The sequence below is a fragment of the Gymnoscopelus braueri genome, assembly GCF_963280865.1.
Source record: "Gymnoscopelus braueri genome assembly, chromosome: 10".
NCBI lineage: Eukaryota > Metazoa > Chordata > Actinopteri > Myctophiformes > Myctophidae > Gymnoscopelus > Gymnoscopelus braueri.
Genome location: NC_137611.1, coordinates 53,776,322 through 53,798,728, shown reverse-complemented (window position 1 = coordinate 53,798,728; position 22,407 = coordinate 53,776,322). Strand labels below are relative to the sequence as shown.

Below are 22,407 nucleotides of genomic sequence, written 5' to 3'. Positions count from 1 at the left end.
ATGACCTCTATAGTCACATGATCAAGACAGATCTGTTTGATTTTTCAGATTCTATCCTCTTGTTTTAAACAAAATGTCGCCAATAATAAACACACCATCCGATTGCGGTGAAACTTTGCACACACATTCCCACTAGGCCTACGAAGAAAGGTCACTTGAAAATCTTCATATCTGCATCATGGTGGCGCTATAACAGGCCCATTAGTGTTCTTAGGTATGACTGCACCGATCTGTGTAAAACTTAACAACATTCAATAGAATCCTCCTATTTTCCAAACCAATATATATATCCACTTTCAATGTTTTTCTTTGTGATCCTCTGCTACATTCATTGTCTACAAATTACCTACTTAATTCACACTCATTATAGCAGCAACACTTTCTGCGCTCTGAGGAGCACTTTTTCTAGTTTCAGTTATCTTTTCTTTTTTGGAGCTTCAGTCTTGTTTCCTTGAGAGCCTGCTGGATCATTTCGAACGTAAGGTCAGCCACTTTTGGTCCAAGACCATGTGACTTCATCATAAGTCTCCATGTTGATCTTGAGGACCCTTTGGATCTCCTCCAGGAAACTACTGTAAACACACAAGTTTTGACATCTGAGACCGGTTTATAATACTGTACACACAACACATCGAGGATGTCCTGGGACCACGTTGTCAATGCTGCTCTCAGAGCAGCTTAAATAATATAGATAGACCAATATCAAATTGCTGCTCTTGGGGCACTTTGTCAATGCTGCTCTCAGAGCAGCTTCGATGATATGCATAGACCAATGTTAAATTGCTGCTCTGGGGGCATTTTGTCAAGGCTGCTCTCAGAGCAGCTTTGATAATATGCATAGACCAATGTTAAATTGCTGCTTTGTCGATGCTGCTCTCAGAGCAGCTTAAATAATGTGCATAAACCAATATTAAATTGCTGCTGTGTCGATGCTGCTCTCAGAGCAGCTTAAATGATATGCATAGACCAATATTTAATTGCTGCTCTTAGGGCACTTTGTCAATGCTGCCCTCAGAGCAGCTTAAATGATATGCATAGACCAATGTTAAATTGCCGCTTTGTCGATGCTGCTCTCAGAGCAGCTTTAATAATATGCATAGACCAATGTTAAATTGCTGCTCTGGGGGCAGGTTGTCAAGGCTGCTCTCAGAGCAGCTTAAATGATATGAATAGACCAATATTGAATTGCTGCTCTTAGGGCACTTTGTCAATGCTGCCCTCAGAGCAGCTTAAATGATATGCATAGACCAATGTTAAATTGCTGCTTTGTCAATTCTGCTCTCAGAGCAGCTTAAATGATATGCAAAGAGCAATATTAAATTTCTGCCCTGGGAGCACGTTGTCAATACTGCTCTCAGAGCAGCTTAAATAATATAGACAGATCAATATCCAATTGCTGCTCTTGGGGCAATTTGTCAATGCTGCTCTCAGAGCAGCTTCAATGATATGAATAGACCAATGTTAAATTGCTGCTTTGTCGATGCTGCTCTCAGAGCAGCTTTAATAATATGCATAGACCAATGTTAAATTGCTGCTCTGGGGGCATGTTGTCAAGGCTGCTCTCAGAGCAGCTAAAATGATATGAATAGACCAATATTGAATTGCTGCTCTTAGGGCGCTTTGTCAATGCTGCCCTCAGAGCAGCTTAAATGATATGCATAGACCAATGTTAAATTGCTGCTTTGTCAATGCTGCTCTCAGAGCAGCTTAAATGATATGCAAAGAGCAATATTAAATTCTGCCCTGGGAGAACGTTGTCAATGCTGCTCTCAGAGCAGCTTAAATAATATAGACAGATCAATATCCAATTGCTGCTCTATGGGCACTTTGTCAATGCTGCTCTCAGAGCAGATTCAATGATATGAATAGACCAATGTTAAATTGCTGCTTTGTCGATGCTGCTCTCAGAGCAGCTTTAATAATATGCATAGACCAATGTTAAATTGCTGCTCTGGGGGCATTTTGTCAAGGCTGCTCTCAGAGAAGCTTTGATAATATGCATAGACCAATGTTAAATTGCTGCTCTGGGGGCACTTTGTCAATGCTGCTCTCAGAGCAGCTTAAATGATATGCGTAGACCAATGTTAAATTGCTGCTTTGTCGATGCTGCTCTCAGAGCAGCTTAAATGATATGCATAGACCAATATTGAATTGCTGCTCTTAGGGCACTTTGTCAATGGTGCCCTCAGAGCAGCTTAAATGATATGCATAGACCAATGTTAAATTGCCGCTTTGTCGATGCTGCTCTCAGAGCAGCTTTAATAATATGCATAGACCAATGTTAAATTGCTGCTCTGGGGGCAGGTTGTCAAGGCTGCTCTCAGAGCAGCTTAAATGATATGAATAGACCAATATTGAATTGCTGCTCTTAGGGCACTTTGTCAATGCTGCCCTCAGAGCAGCTTAAATGATATGCATAGACCAATGTTAAATTGCTGCTTTGTCAATTCTGCTCTCAGAGCAGCTTAAATGATATGCAAAGAGCAATATGAAATTTCTGCCCTGGGAGCACGTTGTCAATACTGCTCTCAGAGCAGCTTAAATAATATAGACAGATCAATATCCAATTGCTGCTCTTGGGGCACTTTGTCAATGCTGCTCTCAGAGCAGCTTCAATGATATGAATAGACCAATGTTAAATTGCTGCTTTGTCGATGCTGCTCTCAGAGCAGCTTTAATAATATGCATAGACCAATGTTAAATTGCTGCTCTGGGGGCATTTTGTCAAGGCTGCTCTCAGAGAAGCTTTGATAATATGCATAGACCAATGTTAAATTGCTGCTCTGGGGGCACTTTGTCAATGCTGCTCTCAGAGCAGCTTAAATGATATGCGTAGACCAATGTTAAATTGTTGCTTTATCGATGCTGCTCTCAGAGCAGCTTAAATGATATGCATAGACCAATATTGAATTGCTGCTCTTAGGGCACTTTGTCAATGCTGCCCTCAGAGCAGCTTAAATGATATGCATAGACCAATGTTAAATTGCCGCTTTCTCGATGCTGCTCTCAGAGCAGCTTTAATAATATGCATAGACCAATGTTAAATTGCTGCTCTGGGGGCAGGTTGTCAAGGCTGCTCTCAGAGCAGCTTAAATGATATGAATAGACCAATATTGAATTGCTGCTCTTAGGGCACTTTGTCAATGCTGCCCTCAGAGCAGCTTAAATGATATGCATAGACCAATGTTAAATTGCTGCTTTGTCAATGCTGCTCTCAGAGCAGCTTAAATGATATGCAAAGAGCAATATTAAATTCTGCCCTGGGAGAACGTTGTCAATGCTGCTCTCAGAACAGCTTAAATAATATAGACAGATCAATATCCAATTGCTGCTCTATGGGCACTTTGTCAATGCTGCTCTCAGAGCAGCTTCAATGATATGAATAGACCAATGTTAAATTGCTGCTTTGTCGATGCTGCTCTCAGAGCAGCTTTAATAATATGCATAGACCAATGTTAAATTGCTGCTCTGGGGGCATGTTGTCAAGGCTGCTCTCAGAGCAGCTTAAATGATATGAATAGACCAATATTGAATTGCTGCTCTTAGGGCGCTTTGTCAATGCTGCCCTTAGAGCAGCTTAAATGATATGCATAGACCAATGTTAAATTGCTGCTTTGTCAATGCTGCTCTTAGAGCAGCTTAAATGATATGCATAGACCAATATTGAATTGCTGCTCTTAGGGCACTTTGTCAATGCTGCCCTCAGAGCAGCTTAAATGATATGCATAGACCAATGTTAAATTGCTGCTTTGTCGATGCTGCTCTCAGAGCAGCTTAAATGATATGCAAAGAGCAATATTACATTTCTGCCCTGGGAGCACGTTGTCAATACTGCTCTCAGAGCAGCTTAAATAATATAGACAGATCAATATCCAATTGCTGCTCTTGGGGCACTTTGTCAATGCTGCTCTCAGAGCAGCTTCAATTATATGAATAGACCAATGTTAAATTGCTGCTTTGTCGATGCTGCTCTCAGAGCAGCTTTAATAATATGCATAGACCAATGTTAAATTGCTACTCTGGGGGCATGTTGTCAAGGCTGCTCTCAGAGCAGCTTAAATGATATGAATAGACCAATATTGAATTGCTGCTCTTAGGGCGCTTTGTCAATGCTGCCCTCAGAGCAGCTTAAATGATATGCATAGACCAATGTTAAATTGCTGCTTTGTCAATGCTGCTCTCAGAGCAGCTTAAATGATATGCAAAGAGCAATATTAAATTCTGCCCTGGGAGCACGTTGTCAATGCTGCTCTCAGAGCAGCTTAAATAATATAGACAGATCAATATCCAATTGCTGCTCTTGGGGCACTTTGTCAATGCTGCTCTCAGAGCAGCTTCAATGATATGAATAGACCAATGTTAAATTGCTGCTTTGTCGATGCTGCTCTCAGAGCAGCTTTAATAATATGCATAGACCAATGTTAAATTGCTGCTCTGGGGGCATTTTGTCAAGGCTGCTCTCAGAGAAGCTTTGATAATATGCATAGACCAATGTTAAATTGCTGCTCTGGGGGCACTTTGTCAATGCTGCTCTCAGAGCAGCTTAAATGATATGCATAGACCAATGTTAAATTGCTGCTTTGTCGATGCTGCTCTCAGAGCAGCTTAAATGATATGCATAGACCAATATTGAATTGCTGCTCTTAGGGCACTTTGTCAATGCTGCCCTCAGAGCAGCTTAAATGATATGCATAGACCAATGTTAAATTGCTGCTTTGTCGATGCTGCTCTCAGAGCAGCTTTAATAAAATGCTTAGACCAATGTTAAATTGCTGCTCTGGGGGCATGTTGTCAAAGCTGCTCTCAGAGCAGCTTAAATGATATGAATAGACCAATATTGAATTGCTGCTCTTAAGGCACTTTGTCAATGCTGCCCTCAGAGCAGCTTAAATTATATGCATAGACCAATGTTAAATTGCTGCTTTGTCGATGCTGCTCTCAGAGCAGCTTAAATGATATGCATAGAGAAATATTACATTTCTGCCCAGGGAGCACGTTGTCAATGCTGCTCTCAGAGCAGCTTAAATAATATAGACAGACCAATATCAAATTGCTGCTCTTGGGGCACTTTGTCAATGCTGCTCTCAGAGCAGCTTCAATGATATGCATAGACCAATGTTAAATTGCTGCTTTGTCGATACTGCTCTCAGAGCAGCTTTAATAATATGCATAGACCAATGTTAAATTGCTGCTCTGGGGGCATTTTGTCAAGGCTGCTCTCAGAGCAGCTTTGATAATATGCATAGGCCAATGTTAAATTGCTGCTCTAGGGGCACTTTGTCAATGCTGCTCTCAGAGCAGCTTAAATGATATGCATAGACCAATGTTAAATTGCTGCTTTGTCGATGCTGCTCTCAGAGCAGCTTTAATAATATGCATAGACCAATGTTAAATTGCTGCTCTGGGGGCACGTTGTCAATGCTGCTCTCAGGGCAGCTTAGATGGTATGCATAGAACAAAGTTAAATTGCTGCTCTTAGGGCACAGCATTGCCTTGTAGCAGAAGTTGCTTTATTAGCTTGCTAGCTATGTTTTAAAATGATTAAATAACATTGCATTTCAAGGCAGAGTGGCACGTGTAAAACCAACAGCTAATTTCTGTCTTGTTATTGCTCTTATTTGTCTTTTTTAACTACGCTGAAATGAGCACCTTGCTAAGTTAGTTAGCTAGAAAACCTTAGCTTAGGCTAATCAAAACAATCAGCACCTTGCTTAGTTAGTTAGCTAGCAAACCATAGCTTAATCAAACCTATTAATGTTTAAAATATTTACCTTATGGGAGCAGGAGTTTTATTTATCAGGAGCAGAGAAGAGGACCAGTAGGCAGTTAACAGTAGCTGCAGCAGGGTGAAACAAGATGGCTGCCGCTGCACAGTTCAAAATTCCTTTGAACCCGCCTCCCACCTCTAACTCCACCCCTACCCCGATTAGGGGACCAATGAAATTGAATAGGCACGAGGACCAATGAAATTGAATGCTGCTCTTAGAACACATTTGGGCCCTTATAAGTCCCATCTGCATGTACCTTCAGTCTGAGTTATTCTCTTCATGCCATAGTTTTTAATGACACAATGATTACAGTGTGCAATATCTACTTGATAATGCTGCCCTCTAGTGGATCTTAAGAGTTGAATTGTCTCCTTTACACTCTGGACAAAAGAACATGCATCGGAACTCTTATAGCAACTCTTAACATTTACACTTTAGACTATTTTGTTCCAGGACACTTTAACAAGACATAAGACAGTTGTTTTGGGGAGAAACAACTTTGCAAACAACGTAAAACAAACAATGTAAAGAGAGGGCAGTTAATTCCTACTTTATTTATAATGTATTGAAAAAGACAGTAGGAAACGACAAGACAATAGGAAACCAACAGTACTAGGTCCTAGTAGGAGATAAAACCAGCAGGTCCTGATAGGATGCACGCATGTACGGACATGTGTGTTTGCACGTTTCATTCATTTGTAGGTTGATTATCGGGCCTAATAAGTTATTTTGGATTAAAAAGGTAGATTAAACTGTTCTACCAGTCAGTCAAAAAGTAACTCACAGATCAAATGTGTTATGAATGAATTACTGTCATTAATTAGATTTTTTTTTTTACTTATTCGTGTGAATATTTGTGACTTATGATGTTGTGTTATACACTCAAGACTCTAGTTTGATGATAATTGTATTATGATGAAGAGGTTGATGTTTAATTATGTGATTCTATGAAATCATGTGTTAAGTAGAGGGAAAAAACACATCTGTTAAATTATTTCGGAATGATTTTTATTGTAAAATGTAAAATATATCCTAATGCATTATGATACACCATAGAAGTAGTAAATCGTAAACCTCATTATGTCCAAAAATGTTACTTTTCAGGATTCAAAAAAAATAAATAAAGCAAAAACAGCAGATCTACAATCTCGTTTTGCTGTAGTATGATCAAGTAGGGCATTAATTTACAAAAAAACACAAAACGTTGAAATATGGAGATAAGAGGTTTCTGCCCAACAGCAAGTATTATGTCCTGCACAACTGGTCGGATTTATCTATATACGGTAACATCACACCATAAAATACAACTGATGCATAATATGCAAAATGAAAATGAAAAGTCTCATAGAAAATGTGTAAAAGTTTATATTCAATATTTTATTTTTAGGAAATATATGTATTATTTAATTAACTGTTGAATACTAATATAACAAGCTTCATAGCACTAACAATGCAGCTCAAAGTGATGTTACTACAATACAGTGTAAACACAAAATGAACAGCAAATGATGAAATGTTTAACTAATCAGCAGAGAACGACAGCTTAATAAAACTATTAAGCTGTCTTATAAAATGTCATTAATAATATATAATTATTATGTAATTGATAGAAAACATGAATAGAACAATGTTTACATGAATAACTGACACCATTAAACCATTGCAGCTATAGCAAGCAGATGAGTGATGATGGGGATTCTAGAGTGATAAAGGTCTGCGGAGCACCAACAGTCCACAGCTGAACGTGAAGAACTTCATCACCATCAGAGAGTAGACCAGAGACGCCAGCTTCACTGTACACAACATCTGAAACACTGACACACACGCACGCACGCACGCACGCACACACACACACACACACACACACACACACACACACACACACACACACACACACACACACACACACACACACACACACACACACACACACACACACATACAAACATACAAAATCAACTAGGTATTTCCAAAATGCACAAAATGTGTAATGGGATGGCACCATGGACTGGCAGCCTGGCACAGGGGTGGTCCAGTGGTCAACAGTGGGGCATAGGCCCACACAGTATAGAGACCATCAGCTCAGACGAGCAGCTCTGCATTTATGTATACTGTTAAATTTTCAACTTTTAAAAGCCCTCTGCTCAGCCTGAAAAAGCACTCTGGTCAGAATCTTCAAAAAGTGGCAGCCTTTTGGTACTGTATTTATTTATTTTTATTTAATGTGGCTAATGTGGCTAGTGTAAACAAACCCATAAGGTTCCAGTCCCAAATTAAACAGGTCAACTTACAGTCTCTGCTGTCCACTGATGGCTGGGGAGGAACTGGTACAGCTGAAAAATATAAAAGTAAAATAATAATAAGTTAAGTTTTACACATTTAAACACTTTCACATTTTATTTCACTGAAACTATAGGCGGTCCATTTACTGTACGTTGGGTTATTAAATCATTTGTCATGTTAATAAACAGAACAAATAAAGTCAGGTAAAATCCAGTAAAACAACAAAGACAGGCCTGCAGTTTGAGGGTGCCAAAAGTTAGTAACTTCAAACTAGAGAGCAGTAAATAGAGAGCAATAACTTCAAACTACAAACCAGTAACTTCATCACCTGCTTGTATCTGGATCGTTCCTCCTTCATGTTTGATGCTGCAGTGGTATTTATACATGTCCTGTTGGTCCAGCAGAAGAACTCCAGTTGTCCGTCCAGGTTCTGTCAGCTCCATCCTCTCAGTGAATGGCACCTCCTCCATCTGGCCTCTGGGTGACTCTCTCCTCCAGGACATCTGGACCACATCTGGAAACATGTCTGCAGCCAAACACACCAACGCTCTCCTCCCTGTCACTGCATCTGGAGAAGCTGTGTACACACTCACTGCAGGACTCAACACTGTTTCATCTAACAACACACACACACACGCACAAACACAAACGATAAAATAAATAAATACATAAAATATAAAAAACAGCAACAACAATTAATTAATTAATGGGCTTCAACACCACTTCTAACAAAATCCAACTATAAATTTAAGGAATCTCTGTCTGACTGTCTGAACAAATTGTACTCCTCAGTGGGTTGATCAATTGATCTAAACTTGCACACGGGCATTGACCATGTTTTATATCAGTAAAGACTCATACATTTCCGTTGGTGTATAACACTTTATAATGTGTTTTATGTCCGAATTGTTACAAACTGAACCCTCCACCATTGCTGAAATACTAACATATAAACCCAATATAACGGTGTAACTGACAGTTTATTTATATATCTCAATACATACAAACATTACAAAATAAAATAATTCAGCATACTGACTTTTTATGAATACGGTATTCAGATATAAATGTTTTTTCATGATGTCAGATCCAATAAATGGAATAAAAGGAACCATAGCTACAATATGTAATCAGATCAGGTCTCTTTTGGTCAATTTAAAATATCAAACAAACAGTAATTAATAACCGGTAAAGGACCTTCAGTGGATATCATCATTCAGGCATTAAAAGATTTGGGATGTTTCAGGGTCCCGTCTTTTTGGAGATATCTCAAAAAAAATGTTATAGTATTAATATTGTCTGTATTTTTTATAAATATAAACACATCACATTGTTTATCGTTGCTGTCAAGCAGAAACCTTTTTAATTTTCCCTGTGCGGCGGATATCATACTACAGCATCACACAAAAGCATCAAAAGTAGCATAGATCTCTTTTAATTTTGATGCTTTTGAATTTGAATCCTGAAAAGTAACATTTTTGGACATATGAGGTTTCCACCCGAAAGAGACGATATATAATGTTGTATTTGTAAGGATTAGTTCCAGTGTATAAACCTAACATAAACCTATACACTTAACATATAAACCTAATATAAATAATAACACATATTATATATAAACACAAAAAATGCGTGTTACCTGTCGAACTTCCGATATTGACTAATAATAATAATAATAATAATAATAATAATAATGATAATAATAATAATAATAATAATAATAATAATAATAATAATAATAATAATAACGCGTGTTCTCTTACCTGTAACATACAATCTGGTCCCAGAGCCAAAGATCCCACAGTGAAATATCCCATAACAAAAACCTGTCTGATTGTTGACTGTTTCAAATCTGATATAAACACAAATGATTGAACCGTGTATCAAATATGGTTTTAATGATTTTATTGAAAGGTGTCACAGGAGAGGGGTGGCATTTTAGATCCCTCCTTCATCTAAAATAATTATGATCACACATGTTGTCTTTTAAATCACTGAAAAATAATTACTGCTTAATCTCAACCTAAATAACATAACACTCTATTATTAATCAATCATTGTAAAACAGATTTTAACATTTGTGGCAAAAATGAAACATTTTATTTGAAAGAAAACAATCAACTTTAGAAAACGTATCTAACGTATCTAAAGAAAAAAATTCAAGATAACTAGATATTGTATTATTAAAAACACTAAAACTTTTAGCAGACCAAGTATACTGTAGAGTTCTGGGGGACCCCGGTCAACTAAGTATACCAGTGAGTATATGGGGTTTAAGTTGTTATGTCCTATTTTATGCTTTCTATGATTGTGATATCAAGAAAGAGAAAATACCTGGACGTACAAGCCCACGGTCTGGGGATCTTAGTATAATTTGTATGTTCAATTTGAATCCAACATAGAAAAAACCTTTTATACAAAGATCCCTAGACCGCCCACACTAAAATACTGTAATATTCCTGAGATATGCAATACAGGCTCTTTCCTTTTGGGGTCAGACTTGAATCTGATGATTAACCTGCCTGGGTGCAAATGGAGCAGACCTCATGTCGGTATTGGTGCCTTTTTCATCCCTCCCTATTAGCCTGGGATCAATACCATTTTCGGGTTTCTGATCCGGTTGGAGCGGATATAACGTTACGTTATCAGGTGGCCAGTACCTACAACCTGAACCACCGGTGCTGTGCACCTCCAAAATGATTCCCCTCGTTTAAAACTTGTTTAGTCTGGTATAATTGTTTTGTTTCTTTTGGTATAATAATGGTTATGTCCATTTTCTATTCTAACTTGTGGTGCGACTAGCGAGACTAAACTAATTGATTTGCATTATGTGGGGAACAAAAACAATGCGACACCAACTGGAACCAACCACCGGAACCACAATTCTTTTTTCCCTTTTTTCTAAACCGGATCGCACGGCTCGTTTTAGAACTAATACCAGGCCACGCAAGGTTATAAAACATTCCTTCAGAATCTGGATTAAGAAGACAACACTTTGGATGGCAAATTAACTCTGTCCTGTCCTCTGTGTGCAAATCACCATTTCAACCCGCTTTATCAGACAGCTCCTTTCAATGATGGACCCGTAATGGTAACCATTCTAAAGATCTTTATATTATTCCCCTTATTTGAGTTATTGAGCAGGAAATTGAATCTGCCTCAAACTAGTTTCAATAGATGTATACAGATTTGACCATTGACCATTAGCATATGCACACAACTGCAACAACTGTTTTTCACTTTCCCAAAATGTAAGCTGTTTATTAGTGTTTTTGTGTAAACACCAGAGATTCGAAGTTCGGGCTATGGGATCTGTAATCGCCATGGTTACAGCCCTGCAAGCTATGGGATCATCTCAGACAGAACGGTAGAACACACACACGCTGCAAACTTATGAAGGACTTTCATTTACAGCCCGTGTCCACACACACTGCGTTTTATGAGTGGGATATCATCTTTATAGCGCTTTGATTTGATTTTATGTTATGTTATTTTATTAGACAGGAAAAACACATGTCACGTTATGTTCATCTGAGAAACGTCATATGGACACATTGCTAATATAGGGTTTGTTCGGATATATGCACCGAGAATGTGCTCAGTTTTTTGAGTGCACCGGCGGTGACGTCATAGAGCGCACTGAGTTCTTCTGATTTACGAACAACCTAAAAAAGGGGCAGCGGTGCGCTTTTCAGCCTGAAGGTAAACAACACGTTTATCTGAAAAGCAACATGGCAGAAGCCGGCGCAAACAGCATAAGCATCATTTCCCTGGTGACAAACGCAGCAGTTATCGAAAGTATAATTGACAGCGACGAGGATGACAGTGAAGTTGAGAATGTAAGTAACACTTTACATGTAACACGGCCATGAAAATTAACTGTGTTTATACGGGGAGATAGTAGTAGCCTTAGCCCGGGGCTAATCTCAGCGTTCCCACAGATGTTGTTGGCACAGTCTGCCAGTGGTGGAGAAAGTACTCAATTTGTTTTACTCTATACTGCAATTACTCTGTTACAAGTAAATGTACTTGAGTAAAAGTACAAACGTATTGGTATCAAAATGTACTTAAAGTACCAAGTTTTGAACTGTATAAAATCACAAAAATCCTTTGAAAAAAGCAGATCTACATGCTGAGCTTGTAGTTTAAGGGCTGAAGTTGAGTATGTTTTGTAAGCTAAATCTGTAAAGTAACTAGTAACTAATTGGTCAAATAATAGTAATGGAGTAAAAGTACAATATTTGCATATGAGATGGACTGTAGTAGAAGTAAAAGTATTGGACATTGGAAATACTCAAGTAAAGTACAAATGCCTCAAAAGTTTACTTAAGTGCAGTACTTGAGTACATGTACTTAGTTACTTTCCACCACTGCAGTCTGCAGAGCATAATACACAGTTACACACACACACACACACACACACACACACACACACACACACACACACACACACACACACACACACACACACACACACACACACACACACACACACACACACACACACACACACACACCAATATTTTCACTGCATACACTTGTATGAGTGAGTGACAAATACATTGAATCTGGCTATAAGATATAAGATTATGCAATTTTCTCTGTAGGACCAGGATTTGAGGATGGACCGACATCTCCTGCAAATGATGGCAGGATTGGCAGACCCTGTACAACGCCAACTACAAGTAAGAGTAAAGATCCGTGATTATGCAGAGAAGACCGTACCGCTGTACCTGGATGACGCTTTCAGGGAGCACTTCAGGATGACACGCATAACATTCAGCATCCTAACAGGTCCTTAATATGTCATTTTATAATGTGATTTACTGTCTTAATGTTCTTAATGTTGTGTAAAGCACTGGTTCTCAAACTTTTTCATGTAAATAGACACATATTAGCCTGCGGACCCCCATTTGAAAAGATATGTCAGAGACCCCTGTAACCCAGGTTTAAAATGCTGTGTCACTGCTGTGCGTGTGTGTGTCACTGCTGACACACACACACACACACACACACACACACACACACACACACACACACACACACACACACACACACACACACACACACAGTCTCAGCAATCAATGAAGTCACTGATCAGCCACCCCAGTGATTGCAATTGGCAACTACCAGCCAGCCACACCCTAGTACAAAATGGTGTCAGTAGCAGTAGTGAGTGAGGTGCACATCACTCTGGAGCAGGTATGTACCATATTCTAAAATCCCAGCAACATTTATCATTGACCAAATGACTAAACACAATTATAATATGGCTTTTAGATTTCTACTACCCAGTACCCACACCTGATTGAACTGGCTGGCTGTGTGAAACTGACTGAGATTGAATTGTTGAGTGACAGTGTTCCAAATGTTTGTTGTTTGAAATGTTTGTTCCGATTTGATTGTTGTTTTGGTTTCTCATGTCATAAGAGAAGATTTTTTTATGCAGTGAATCTCAACCATTTTAATTTCAAGGACCCCAGTTTCATATGATATGCATCAGGCTATGGACCCCATTTGATACCATTTTGTTCTCTGGAACCCCCAATCTACACTGTAGTATCAATAGTGTTAATATAACTCTGAGAGTGTCGGTCCATTTGGTTCCATCTGTACACTCTCAGAGTTACAGACCCATAAATGGTCCAATTGGTTCCTACTTCTAAACTATCAACCTTTTGGCTGGGGACCCCCTGGAAGCCCCTCAAGGACCCCACTTTGAGAGCCACTGGTGTAAAGCACTTTGACTTGCCTTGTTGAAATGTGCTCTAAAACTAAATTTGCCTTGCTTTGCTTAACAGAGGAAATTGCAGAGGAAATCACCAACCAACATGGAGCTGGGCGAGCATCCATTCCAGCTTCCAAGCAGATACTGATTGTTTTGTGGCTATTGGGTAACCAGTGCTCATTCAGGTAACTTAGCCTAGTGACATTATTATACCTTCATTAGCTACATTAATGAGTCAATTCAGGCCACTAACTACACACAAAGTAGTGCATTTTGTATTAGAGATATATATTTACAATATACATATATACAATACAGATTAACACATACAAATATTCATTTCTTCTCGGCAGGGACATCAGTGACCGATTCGGCGTCACAAAATCAACAGTAGAAACCTGCTTCCAGAGAGTCATGAAAGCACTATCTCGTCTCTCAAAGACTGTCATATTATGGCCTACTGGGGCAAGGATAGCAGAGGTCACAAAGGGATTCAGTAAGCTGTATAACTTTCCCAGAGTAATTGGCGCCATTGATGGGACCCATATCCCAATCAAGGCTCCCCTTGAGCACCCAGAGACATACGTAAATAGGAAGGGTTTCCACGGCATCCACCTGCAAGCAGTCTGTGACCACAGCCTGTTCTTCACAGACTGCTTCAGTGGATATCCTGCTTCCGTCCATGATGCCAGGGTTTATAGGGAATCAGATTTATATGCCAGCATTGAAGCCAGCCCTCACCAGATGATGCCCGATGACACACACATCATTGGAGACCCTGCATACCCCCTACAGCCGTGGTTGTTGGTCCCATTCAAAGACAATGGCCACCTGTCCCATGTTCAGCGACACTACAATTTGGCTTTGTCAGGCACCAGGACAGTCATTGAAAGGTTTGATCTATCTGTCTGTCTGTCTGTCTGTCTGTCTTGTCTGTCTGTTAAATAGCTCTATTCTGATATAGAGCAGCAGTCAGCTGAGGATGACAGGATTTGTCTGGGGACATGCTGCTCCTGCTCATTGCTCTCTTTCTCGCCATACAGAGCTTTTGCACTCCTAAAAGGACGCTTTCGCCGCCTGAAGTACCTTGATATGAACAGGATTGATCTGATCCCGTTGTGTATCATGGCCTGCTGCGTGCTCCACAACCTGTGTCTAGCCAATGAGGAGGAGGTGGAGGACATGATCCAGGTATGCCATAACTACTGACTCTGTTGATAATTTACATGACGGGAGTCACAAATGGGGGAGATTAGGTTAACAGGATGGAGATTGTGTCACAACCATGTAATTTGGCAGCAGTTTTATGGAAAACAGGACAGTGTCCTTTAAAAGTAAACATCCCTTTTACAAATGCAATCCTAACAAAAATAAACTTCACAGGCTGGGCAGGACGACCTACAGGAGGACCCACCACAGGAGGAAGTGCATCATGACCAGGACAGGGTGTTGTCAGTTGCAGAACTGCATCAGGACCAGGACCGGTTGCAGACAGTTGGTTCTCAGAAGAGGAACTACATCGCCTCCATACTCACTCCAGAGTTATAATTTAAAGCCCCACTTCATCACACTACAGTGTCACACAACAGTAGCAAAAACGGCCGATCTACAAGCTTACGATGCTCATTGTGAGCTTTTGTGACTGGATGAATGCATTTCACATTTTAAGCTTGAACGCATGAACAAGTTTGAGGGCCACTGATATAGAAACATACGTTTTTCTCAATACTGTTTTTAGAAGTCATTTGTAGAAGTCTTGATTCAGGTCTTGATGAGTTAAAGGTAGTGTACGTGATTTTCTTTGGCTAAAATAAGTGTTAAATAGCTCTATTCTGATATAGAGCAGCAGTCAGCTGAGGATGACAGGATTTGTCTGGGGGCATCCTGCTCATTGCTCTCTTTGAAGAGCACAGTGAACTTCTCTTCATCCAGAATGACAAAGTCTTTTGGGAGCTGTTAGCTAGAGAAATGGCTAGCAAAGGCTAGAGCTTACGGGGACACAATGCAGCAACAAATGGAAAGGGATGCTGAAGGTGTATAAGGAGTGCTTATTGAGCAGAGCTACAGTACATGCCCATATTATGGTCCGCTCGATGCTCTGTTGCACAAATTCCCCAACATAAATCCCCTGTCAACAGCCAGTAGCACAAGTAAAAAGAGACGCTGGCTCTATATCAGAATATCGAGCTATTTAACAGATATTTTAACCAAAGAAAATCACGTACCCTATTCTATAGCACTATTCTGATTGTAATAATTTCTAGTGTTTGTTCAGGGGTCTCCAACTCTTTTATTAAACAGAAAATGTATTTAAGCCAATTGTATGCAATCCGGATAGAGATCTCAGTCAGGATACAGATTAAAAAGTCAAATTGGAAGTTATGACAAAGAAATGAGCAGACAAAATTGGAAGTGTGGAATAAAGTCAAGCTGATAAATGGGTGCCAGAAAGTGGTAGTCTGTGTTGGTTTTCTAAATATGTAACTAATGAAAAGTATTAAGAGCATGGGACTAAATGACTGCATACAAGGTTGTCTGAGGTTTCACCCGACAGTGATGATGAATGTAACTTGAACGTAAAATGTGAATAACGTGTACATTTAAAATAAACTGGTTCTGAAGTTTACATTTCTTTCAAATATTTATTTGCATTTAAGTGCCATAACACAAATAATTTAACACAAAATGTATATATTTTATTTATAAAGTAAACTGTTGAAATATCTATTTGCATTTAAGTTCCTTTTAGCATAAATCCAATAACAAACGTATGTAAAACAAAATGTATATATTAAATTCATCAAATTCATCAATCTTCCCAACTCAAATGCATATGGTCAAATGCAATAACACAAACTTATGTAAAACAAAATGTATATATTAAATTCATCAAATTCATCAATCTTCCCAACTCAAATGCATTATGGTCAAATGCAATAACACAAACTTATGTAAAACAAAATGTATATATTAAATTCATCAAATTCATCAATCTACCCAACTCAAATGCATATGGTCAAATGCAATAACACAAACTTATGTAAAACAATGTATATATTAAATTCATCAACCTTCCCAACTCAAATGCACATGGTCAAAGCAAATCAAGGCGCAATTTATTAAAGAGTAAAGAATCCCCACCTCAGTTTACAAATGGAACCCTGGAGGTATTTATTCAATGGGAGATAGAAACTACACTCAAAGTTACAAATGGATAAATGAAATGACCTCGGAGGAGTTAAACGGTACAGATGGATGAAATATAAAACAAAGTGGTTTGAGTGAAGAACAGAAGCTGCTGTCTGAACCCAAGAAATAAATTCTGTTAAGTTAGGAGTTAACTCCCTCTCTCTATTTTATGTGTTGCTCTCTCTCACATGCCGCCTCTCTCTCGCTCTCTTTGTGTGGTATGTGTCTCATTTCCTTTCTCGCCCTCTCTCTCTCCCTCACTCATTCTGACCCTCAGTGTACACGCCTCTCTACACCTCTCTCTCTCGCTCCCCCTCACTGTGTGTGTGTGTGTGTGTGTGTGTGTGTGTGTGTGTGTGTGTGTGTGTGTGTGTGTGTGTGTGTGTGTGTGTATAAAGTATAAGTGCTCTCTTCCTCTTCTCTCTTATGACCATTCTCACTTTTTTAGGTATTCTAAAATGTGGTTCTGCTGTTGCAGTATTTGTCTCAACAAGCCCATTTTCTCTATGTGGCGCTCTGCTGCCTCTTCTGCCCTCCTCTGTGTAGCGGCCTCTCTTTCCTTTGATTCCATTCTGTACTCTTGTACCCAAGTCGGCTCCTCTATATTTTTTCTTTTGCATTTTCGTTTTTTGTGTCTCTCTTGCTCATCTGGTCCTGGTGGTGGTGGGATGGTAGTGGGTGAAGGTAGGACAGTGTTGGTGGATGGTGGTAGGGTGGTGTTGGAACTGGAAGGAGAGTTGGGCAGAGGTCTAGGGATGGTGGCTGGTGGCTTAAAGCCACTTGTGCTACTGGCTGTTGACAGGGGATTGATGTTGGGGAATTTGTGCAGCAGGGCATCGAGAGGAGCATAATATGGGCATGTAGCCCTGCCAGCACCAGAGCGCTTATTATGGGCCAGCGTCTCTTTATACACCTTCAGCATCCCTTTCCACTTGTTACTGCATTGTGTCCCCGTCAGCTCATAGCCTTTGCCGGCCATTTCCCTGGCTAACAACTCCCAAGCCTTTTTTTTTGTCATTCTGGATGAACTGAAGTTCTCTCTATGCTCTTCATAGAGAGCAATGAGGAGCAGGATAGGAGCTTGCCCCCAGACAAATCCTGTCTTGTCATCCTCGACCTCAGCTAGCTGCTGCTGACTGGACTGTACTGAGGGCTCAGTGCTGGATTCAGTGGACTGTGATCCTCCTGGCTCTAAATGAATGAATACAATCATAAAAATGATAATTATTAAGGGTAATTAGGGGGGGGGGGTTTAGAATAGAGTGCAGTGCATGTTTAGAATAGAGTCAAACTGAACCAAAGTGTTCCAGCAGGACGACTAGCTGTAACGTTATTGAGTTATAAACTATTATAATAGCAGTGGTTCTCAAAGTGGGGTCCAGGGACCCCCAGGGGTCCTTGGGGGGTTCCCAGTAAAATGAAGACCATTTTAATTTCACCAGCTAGAAGTTAGCCCAGTGAGAATGTATAAGAATGACACATTATAGGTTTCACTCTCTCCACTGTTATGTCCCCACCTACAGTAGGCCTATAGAGCACCGAAGTCCTGACGTCACTCGTTCATCCCCAGGTTTGCGGAAGTAATTTCTCTATGGAGAATAACATTGGGTCATCTTAGAATCGTCTCATATAAGAATTGTGGTCCAAAAATAAACACCGCGTGTCGGCGTTATTGTCAGGGAGGAGGTTCTGTATAGTTTATGATAGTCAGTCACTTATATTTGATACAGTCTGTTTCTGGCGAAAATGTAACTAATTTGGCGGAAGTAACATTAGCGTTTTCTCACCGTCAGTTGATGCTTCATATCCATAAGAGTCAACCCGCCGTGGTCATTTGTTTATTTTTGGAACACAGTTCTTATTTGACGCGATATTAAATACGTCTATGGGATTCAGAACGGGGGTGGAAAACTGCGAACCAGGTAGACAAACAAAGGATGTGTAAATGACGTCAGACTTCGGCGGTCTATAGACAACGATAATATTCTCTTATGGGGGTCCTAGCACAATATTTCAAACGGGGCCCGTGGCCTGAATAAACAATTTACAAACATGAGCCCAGGTAAATGGACACTTGTATGGTGATGTACTAAAAACTTGCCATAGCTAGCTTTCTCTACAGTTCTATTGACAGTAAATACTCGTTTAACTAACGTTGCCAACATTTAACGGTAATGTAATTCATAACATTAGCTTGCTTACCTGCTGTTTGTTGGTGACACTTTTGTGCGTGCTGTATAATTGTGCCCAAAGGACCATACAAGCCGCAAACTGTACATTTTGCAATGATTTCCTCCGCCATTTTTCACCGCTGGAGAGCGCTCGAGACCTACAACGCACTGGAAAAACCAGCCTCTGAGGTAGGGTCGGTCAGTGCGGGCACTCAGTGCACTGGGGCGCAGCGCACTCAATTTTCGAACGACACCGCACCGAGTGCACTCAATAAACGAACGCCCAGAGGGAAAACCAGTGCGCTCAGTGCATATATCCGAACGCAACCATTAGTGACCCTAATATTCTGCAGCATTTTCTAAAAGCCATGCTTCGACACTTCCTTAAAAAGGAGATGGCTGCTGATGCTCTTTAATGGTCAGGGGTAGCAAGTTCCAGTTAAAGGGATATTTCACTTTCAAAAAAACTTTTGGTCATTTTATCATCTACTCAGGCCTTTGTGAGCCCCCCAGACAGTTTTTAAGTTGCTTGATTCAATATTTAGATATTTGATATTAATTTAATCAGACACGCCCCCTTCCTATACAAACCCAATGTAACTTCAAACTACATTTTAACCATGTTAGATTCATCGAAAACACCCGTCCTTGGTTCTGGTGGATATCAGAAGAAGGCTTTTCCAGTGACAAAACCATTGTCCTCATGCATGAAGTTCAAGACCGCACACTTACAATCTATGGGAGCACATTCCAATTATTGGAATACATCTTTTTGAAAATTCAATAAGGAAGATATTTTCTCTCACTTTGTCTTTCATTCCACTTTAATTTATTTTTCTTTCCATTACACCACTTCTGCTTTCCCACACTGTCAAAATCTTGCATTCACAAGCCTAAAAGTCTGAGCATAACCAGCCAATCAGACTCTGAGACTGGGTTGTTTTTCCATCACTTTAATCATAAATGGTTATTATTAATATGAACTTAATAAGAACTGAACATTCTGAATGTACCACCTGATGACAGCTGAGTCCTCTTGTTATCATCAACCTGCTGTGGTTTTATAACTGTATCCCCATCAAATGATGATACTTCCTGCTATAAACAGTATGTGGGTTTTTTGTACAGGATGGAGGAACAACTAAACACTGCACAGGCCCTCATTTATCAACGCCGTGCAGCCCAAATAATGGGCGTATGGCGAGATCACCGCACCTTTCGGCATTTATCAATATATCCTGACGTGGGCTTCATCCTACCGTACGCTGAGATCTCACGTCTGGTCGAGACCAGTTGTTGACGTTGGCTGCGCCCGTTTATTCCATTCTAGACCTGCGTAGCAGCATTGTCTGACTGTCTGACAGGCATCTGGACACATAATCCACTCCTAAATGTATATACACTAATAAATAATCCCTGTGAAAATATAACATTTTATAAAGTAATTTAAACAAACTGCTTTAACAGTCATTCAGTTGCATTGGCTATTTTAAAATAGCAGATCTGCAAGCTCAAAAACGGAGCTTGTAGATCTGCTATTTTCAAAATATACAGCGCTTCTGCGAGCGCATTTTCGGGACTCCCGACGATCTTTTCATGGACAGTGAGGTGTACAAACGTACAGTAGCTTGTCCTATGTTATGGAGTTATGTCATAGAGAGTTTTGAAGACTACAACCTGGATGGGTTAAGGATATAAACCCGACGCTCGAATCTCTTATTAACGTGGCGGCACGGTGACGAATCACTGCCGCCCGTCTGAGTCTCACGGGGAATATCCTACATGACTGCTTGTGCACTGCTCGGTATGGGTTAAATAAATTAATATACAAACGTATTCCATTCATGGCGATGTGATTGGTATCATAATATGTCATTCATGTAGGCTACAAGCCTACGTGACAAAGATTGTACCGCTACGGTACGGATTACATGAAAAACACAGCTGGGCGGGCGTGTCCCCTCCTGCTGCTTGACGAAGGCAGTCGCACCCTCTCCTCTCTCCTCCCATCCTATCCCCATAACTCTCCAGCCTCTCTACACTGCACGAGCGAACAGTCTCGGGAAAAAAACATGGATTATATTATTAACTGGTCGTTAAACGCAATTGACAACATTTTCTCAACCCGGCAATCTGGACCGGACGAGCCAATCTGTCCAGACGGGACCTATCTGAGTGGATACATGGGTGACTCTGACTTCAAATGGAGGGTTCTGTGTTTTGAAATCCTGTCAATTGAGGATGCAGAAGATGTATATATCTTCGTAGCAATGATAACAGGTTTCTTGCTGATTGGAGCGGGCATTGCACTTGTGTATCGAAAAATTGCCAAGATGAGAGCTGCCCGGGACGGAGCGGAGGCGGGCAGAGCACTGGCTACTCTGACGGGTATGGCCACTGAGCTAAGACGCGACATGGATAACATCACCGAGTGGATCCCCAAACTGGACGCCAAGCTGGGCAACATCACTGAACTTAGGCACGAGATGGACAACAACAACGAAAGGGTCCGTGGTTTGGACACGAAGCTGGACAACATCATGGCACGTGCGGAGGTCGAAGCCAGAGGTGCCGCTGAGCGAGCCGCTGCTCTGCGCGGCGACATAACCGCGCTTCAAGGCTATTTGACCATGATCAGAGCGGGCATGGACAGACTGGAAGGCCCACAGTAACTAATAGTAGATAAATTGTCTGCTTCGGATTTTTAGGATCGATTTGGACCCCCCCAAGCCAAAAAACCTGGACTTTTTCCCCCAGCGAAATACAGTGAAGATGCCCTTACGAAATACAGTGAAGATGCTCCCTTTTTTTTTGCTCCTCGGACGCTCTGCCCCCTTCTGGGAGCAGAGCGTGCGAGCAGTGCTTTTTTTGCCCGTGTACTCCATTCTATCCCACCCCGCTCCCCCCGCACCCACCCAACTCTTCTTATGAGGGATCGTTTAGCGCCATGGTGGTATATGGCTATGTTTGTTGTTCATGTTTCATTGAGAGGCAACGCAGTTGCCGCCTTGTATCATGTCATCGTTCATGCCAGTCCACTGTTTACGGCTGCTGTGGTGTTGTTTTTTATTAAGCTGCACTAAAATGAATTTCACCCACTTTTTTACTTTGTAAACCTGTGATGTGACAATAAAACTGATTCTGATTCTGATTCTGATTCTGATTCTGATTCTGATTCTGTGTGTGTGTGTGTGAGAGAGAGAGGGGCGTGTGCGTGTGCGTGTGTGGCGAGGCGAGGCGATCGGGGGAAACTCTTTCTTATTGTCTT

At 40.5% G+C, this 22,407-nt stretch overlaps 3 protein-coding genes across 3 annotated transcripts in view; 1 reads left to right on the top strand and 2 right to left on the bottom strand.

Annotated features, from left to right (window-relative positions):
* trdc (T-cell receptor delta constant) overlaps positions 1–22,407 on the bottom strand; it is a 134,251-nt gene that overhangs the window by 64,659 nt on the left and 47,185 nt on the right. The window lies entirely within an intron of this gene.
* Positions 7,039–9,900, bottom strand: LOC308093183 (uncharacterized protein). The gene is made up of 4 exons (XM_080439426.1): positions 9,815–9,900; positions 8,380–8,667; positions 8,060–8,101; positions 7,039–7,582 (listed from the first exon to the last, which is right to left on the bottom strand). Exons 2-4 carry the CDS (start codon positions 8,573–8,575, stop codon positions 7,467–7,469), a joined length of 354 nt encoding a protein of 117 aa, XP_080295552.1. The 5' UTR covers positions 8,576–8,667; positions 9,815–9,900; the 3' UTR covers positions 7,039–7,466.
* On the top strand, positions 11,771–15,327 carry LOC308092815 (putative nuclease HARBI1; the record flags this gene model as incomplete). The annotated part of the gene is made up of 5 exons (XM_080438911.1): positions 11,771–11,890; positions 13,853–13,964; positions 14,133–14,672; positions 14,823–14,970; positions 15,163–15,327. Exons 3-5 carry the CDS (start codon positions 14,194–14,196, stop codon positions 15,325–15,327), a joined length of 792 nt encoding a protein of 263 aa, XP_080295037.1. The 5' UTR covers positions 11,771–11,890; positions 13,853–13,964; positions 14,133–14,193.